At 35.5% G+C, this 6,393-nt stretch overlaps 1 protein-coding gene across 1 annotated transcript; it reads right to left on the reverse strand.

Moving 5' to 3' along the window:
- Positions 1-4,426: 4,426 nt before the first annotated feature.
- On the reverse strand, positions 4,427-5,057 carry LOC142173421 (uncharacterized). The gene is made up of 2 exons (XM_075239008.1): positions 5,009-5,057; positions 4,427-4,827 (listed from the first exon to the last, which is right to left on the reverse strand). Exons 1-2 carry the CDS (start codon positions 5,055-5,057, stop codon positions 4,427-4,429), a joined length of 450 nt encoding a protein of 149 aa, XP_075095109.1.
- Between the last annotated feature and the right edge of the window lie 1,336 nt (positions 5,058-6,393).

Below are 6,393 nucleotides of genomic sequence, written 5' to 3' on the forward strand. Positions count from 1 at the left end.
GATACTAATCAATTAAATTAAATTACTGACAATTTAATTTATTGATCACTTCCTTTAGACTTTCGCTTAACATATTTCATGTGTCGGATACAAAATTCACCGGCCAGGTTTACACATAAAAACTTATAAGCTTTCATAAAAGAGTATCATCAATATCAAAAGCTGAGACATGGATTCTATCAACTAATTATTACTTCGCCAATGTATATTATTATTGTCCAATTTACGAGGCTTATTGACCTACGGAAGAATCTCGCCTTTTAATAAATCAAAATAATAAATGACACACACAACTAATAATAATTATATCAAGATTAAGAGTATAAGTACATTGAATGGATTAGAGAAATTATTTTATTAATTCAGTATAAAATACTTATCTCTACTTGATCCGTTCAATACATACAAAATGTACTAGCACAAGAAGTCAGAATTAAACCATTCCCATAATCAAGATAAATTATATTTAATTTTGTGTTATAACCATTCCGATGGTTTGTCCAATTCCATCATTAGATTGTGAACATAAACTTTATGACTTATAAGAACCGATGATCTAATCTTCCGTGTATAAGCTAAACTTTATACAGTAAATCATCTACTATATAAGAAACAGACACACAGACAAATATATGATCTATTTAAAATAAAACTTTATTGATTTGAATAAATAAATAAATAAATAATTATTTCATAAAGAATACTATAACAATATGAATGGTTTATTGTATATACTAACAATCTCCCACTTAGACTCATAATCATGCGTCTACAATTCTGACACTCATTCCGTCTACATGCCTATCAAAAGTTTTCTCTAGCAAGCTCTTAGTAAACGGGTCCGTCAAGTTGTTCTCCGACGCAATCTTTGTGACTACTACATCCCCTCTTTGTACTATCCGAATTAAATGATATTTACGCTCAATGTGCTTTGCTCTTTTATGGCTTCGTGACTCCTTTGAATTTGCAACTGCACCACTATTATCACAATAAAGTGTTATTTGTGCTTGAATCGAGGGAACCACACCCAACTCTCTTAGGAAGTTCCCGAGCCAACCCGCCTCTTTGGCTTCGTCAGAGGCTGCCATATATTAGGCTTCCATGGTGGAATCAGCAACACAAGTTTGCTTGATGCTCCTCCAACTTATGGCTCCACCTCCCAGAGTAAACACATTTCCTGAGGTAGACTTTCTAGAATCTCTATTTGACTGGAAATCCGAATCAGTGTACCCAATAGGCACAAGGTCATCCGAATGGTAGACTAGCATATAATCCCTAGTCCTTTTCAGCTACTTGATTATATGCTTAACCGCTGTCCAATGCTCTCTCCCAGGATTAGGCTAAAATCTGCTAACAACGCCAACAGCAAAGCAGATATTAGGTCTAGTACATAACATGGCATACATCAGACTCCCCACAGCAGATGCATAGGGGACCGCCTTTATCTTTTCTATCTCTTCATCAGTTTTAGGCGACTGATCTTTAGATAGAGAAATTCTATGCCTGAAAGGGAGAAATCCTTTCTTGGAATCATGCATGCTAAAACTTGAGAGTATTGTATCAATATAAAGAGCTTGAGATAATCCTAATATCATTTTCTTGCGATCTCGCAAGAGCTTGATCCCAAGGATATGAACCGCTTCTCCCAAATCTTTTCATATCGAAGTGCGTGAATAACCACTGCTTAACTAAACCCAACATGCCCACATTATTTCCTATGAGCAATATGTCAGCTACATCTAAGATTAAAAATGCCACTTTGTCCTCATCCCACTTCTTGTACACACAAGACTCGTTAAGACATTGATCAAAACCAAAAGTTTTAATCGCCTTGTCAAAACAAGTGTTCCATGCCCTAGATGTCTGTTTTAGTCCATAAATGGACCTTTTAAGCTTACACAACATATGTTCCTTGCCACTTTCTACGAAACTGTCTGGTTGCATCATATAGATGCACTCATCAAGACTTCCATTAAGGAAAGTTGTCTTGACATCCATTTGCCAAATCTCATAATCATAATGAGCAGAAATGGATAAGAGAATCCTAATAGACTTAAGCATGGATATCGGCGAGAAAGTTTCCTCATAATCGATCCCTTCTTTCTGAGTAAACCCTTTCGCTACAAGCCTTGCTTTATAAGTTTGCATTTTTTTGTCTACACCTCTCTTTTTCTTATAGATCCACTTGCATCCAATGGGTTTAACCCCATCAGGTGATTCTACAAGATCCCAGACTTGATTAGAGTACATAAACCCCATCTCTGATTTCATAGCAGCAACCCACTTATCAGCATCTTTATCATGTAATGCTTAGTCATAATTGACAAGTTCGGAAGTTGACTCCTCAGGGATCCTATCATATGATTCTCCCAAGAGCGTATAACGAACCGACTTTCTTATTTCTCTCCCACTACGACTACGCACTACATTAGTTGCAACTACACCATTATGATCTTGTGGTTGAACCACATCATTATCAGGAACCTGAGTCTCCATGCTATCCACAAGGATATCAACGACTTCATCCTGTTGTGAAGTTTGCTCAACATAACTCCCACTACTTTGCGGTGGTATGATTTCAGACACTTGTTCTTGCGAGAAATCAAGTCTATTGACATTTCTCCCACTACTAAAAATGCAATGGTATGTCAAAATCTACTTTCGGGGTTTGCATCTGGTCGTTTTGTTTTTCAGATGACTGAGTTTCCATTCCTTTGCTAAGTTACTGCAAAATAAGTTTACTTCTAGGAACATGGTTCATCAAATAGTCCTCTTCAAGAAACTTGGCATTTGTGCTAACAATTACCTTCTTTTCTTTAGGACAATAGAATAAACCACCTTTTGTCCCTTTTGGATAACCCACAAACACACATACATCCGTTCTCGCCTCAAATTTATCTGTTTTACCTTTTAGCACATGTGTCGGACAACCCCAAACTCGAATATGCCGCAGACTAGGCTTGCGCCCAGTCCACAATTCTATAAGGGTCAAAGGTACTGACTTTGAAGGAACTAAATTCAGAACGTAATTTGCTGTTTCTAAGGCATGTCCCCAAAAGGACGAAGGCAAACTAGAATAACTCATCATTGATCTAACCATTTCCATAAGAGTCATATTTCTTCTTTCAGCTACATCATTTTCTTGTGGTGTTCCAGGTGCAGATAATTGAGAGGTAATTCCACATTCTGATAAGTAACTAATAAATTTTGCAGAGAGGTACTCCCCACAACGATCAGATCGTAGTGTCTTGATATATTTATTATGTCATTTTTCAGTATCTGTCTTAAATTCTTTGAACTTTTCAAAACATTCAGACTTTTGATGCAACAAATAAATATATCCATACTTTGAGTAATCATCTGTGAAAGTCACAAAAAACTCAAAATCACCTCTTGCTTAGACATTCATTGGACCACACAAATCAGATTGAATTAACTCTAATTTATCACTTGCTCGATTTCCTTTTGAGGGGAAATTTCGTTTTGTCATTTTTCCTTCTAAACAAGATTCACAAGTTGGTAGTGCCTCCAATTTTAATGAACTTAAAGGTCCATACTTAACCAACCTTGAAATTCTGTTTAGATTTATATGACCCAAACACAAGTGCCATAAATATGTTTCACTCAATTCAGAAAAATATTTTCTCTTATTTGGTAAATCAATATAATTCAGTTCTTTAGGTTGTAACGGCTTAGGAATAGAATCAACAATAAAAAGACCATTAATCAATGTAGCCGAAGAGAGATACCGTTTATTATGACTAATAATACATTTATCAATATCATAAAAATTAATGTCATAACCATCTCTCATAGCGCTAGAAACCGAAATTAAATTTCTTCTAACGGAAGGTACATATTATGTGTCCTTTCAAGCTAATATTCTATCACTACCAAACGAAATACTAATATTTCCTAATGCTAAAGTTTGGGCTGCCGAACCATCTGCTTGATAAATATTGATTTCTCCTCTACTTAGCCGCCGCGTTACCTGAAACCCTTGCAAATAAGTACAGACATGATTAGTGGCTCTCGAATCTACACACCATGACATGGTAGAAATAACTGCTAAAAGAGTTTCAATGACAAGTAGATATAAATCACCTGGTTTATTATTCAGCTTGGCCATATAACCCGGACATTGCTTCTTATGATGCCCAGGCTTCTTGCAGTGATAACACTTGCCCTTAGCCTTTTTCACACCAGCAGTTGCGCCACCAACAAAGGGTTTTTGAGCCTTTTTCTTCTTCTGCCCACCTCTCAGCTTAGAAGAAGAACCTACCTCAAAATTCAATGCCACAGGAGGAGCTTGTTGCTTGATAATAGTCTCTGTCGATTGCAGCTCATTCAGCAATTTCACAAGTGACAAATCCATTTTGTTCATATTATAATTCAGGCGAAACAGCTGAAAAATGTCAGGCAGAGCCTACAAGATCATTTCAACATGCGTATCCTTAAAAATGTTAGCTCCAAGGACCTCCAGCTCATTAAGAAGACTCATCATCTTCAGAACATGGTCCCTAACAGATGAACCTTCAACCATTTTGGTATTCAGAAGAGCTTTCATGACAGTCTTCTTAGCCGCACGATTCTGATCTCCCAACATCTCTTTTAAATTTTCTAGAATGTCATAAGGAGACTCCATAGACTGATGTTGATATTGTAGAACATTGGACATAGATGCCGGAATAAAACACTGCGCCGTCTCATCAGCCTTAACCCATTTTTGGTAAGCTTTTTGTTCATCATCCGTAGCATCATCTCCAGGTTTTTTTGGACACACCTCATCGAGCACAAATTTGTACTCTTCAGCAATTAGTACAATATCTAAATTTCGTTTTCAATCAACATAATTCAGACCCTCAAGTTTATTTTGAGTAAGAATAGCAGTAAGAGGATTGAAAACAGTCATAATTAATTTGAGAGACAATTAAATAAATAGATCAAAATTAGTCATGTATTATTGAATATTAAAATTCAAAACACACTACACGTATAATCCATGCACCTTGAACAACAAGTTTCGATGGGAAAAGAGTTATTCTTGCAATATACATATGTAATGACAGATTATTCACTTCATGAATTTAAACAGGCCATACTCAAATGGAGAGTAAGCTGTTAATTTAAGTCAAGTGAATATCAACATTCAATATACTAGTCCCATTGAACCAACATGCATACTCAGATGGAGAGTAAATACAAGTAATCAACAACTAGTATAATCTAGTGATTATTTATAATGCGTTTATCTGATATGAAAAAAGACCTATGTCAACGTGTAAAATCATTATATCACCAGAATTTAACCCTTGAGTCCATAGGAAACGATCCCTACCACCACTAGATTAAAACAACAAAAAGAAATTTCGAAACAAATTCTAGAAAATTAGAAAAACGCCCAAAACACCATCTAAACGACCCCGAAAGCCAGAAAAACGGCTTACATCATGAGCAACGCTGATGAGCATTGATCACTGGGCCGTTTTGCATGGACATACCAATTTCAAGTCAATCAGAGTCCGTCAATATATTGACCTCCGATTTTCTGGCCAATTCGGCCAAATAGTAGCTTTTGCGTTTTTCTTGGATTAACGAAATTTTTAGATTATTCTAATCAAATATCATCAACAATAAGCAGATATTACATGATTTTCAGAATAATCAAAATTTTCGGAATAATATTCATGCTCAAAACAGTGCAATTTTACAGAAAAATAATCTTTGCATGTAATTAAAAAACTTGCATATTAACACGATGCTTCTTTTCATGTTCATCCTAATTATTTAATTAGACGTGAGTAGGCTCTGATACCAATTATTGAATTATATATCACAGCGGAAGCAGTTCAATATCATATTCAAGTGTAAATTAAACAATTAGCACATACGGAGATTATTCGAGTTACTTCTTGAAGCGTGAACAAAGCAGATTAATCTCGGTCTCCAGTTCCAGAGTAGAAAGACCGCGACCTCAGCAAAACGTTCCATAGTCTTCAACTGTATTACCCAAATAATATCCGAAAAGAGGGAATTTCGGGTGGGCGAAATTCCAAGGAAAAACATGCAAAAACGGCCAGCCCTATATGGAGTATATATAACCACATTTTTTTTAGGTTAAAACCTTTTTTCAAAACCTGTTAGATTTTCTTCTTCCACTAAGGAAAGATTTCCTTTATTTCCTATTATTTAGGCACAGTAGGGACCACCAAATTTAATTAACAAGGCTCCCTATTATGGAATTAATTTCGAAATTCGAAATTAATTTTTACCATAATAAATTATGAATTATTCCACTAAAAATTCGTAATTACACTCCTTAGTTCAATTTTGAAACTCTTCCATAAAACCTTATTTAACTCCCCATGTTATGATTCAGAAACTAATCAATCA

The sequence above is a fragment of the Nicotiana tabacum genome, chromosome 19 (genome assembly GCF_000715075.1).
Source record: "Nicotiana tabacum cultivar K326 chromosome 19, ASM71507v2, whole genome shotgun sequence".
NCBI classification, from domain to species: Eukaryota; Viridiplantae; Streptophyta; class Magnoliopsida; order Solanales; family Solanaceae; genus Nicotiana; species Nicotiana tabacum.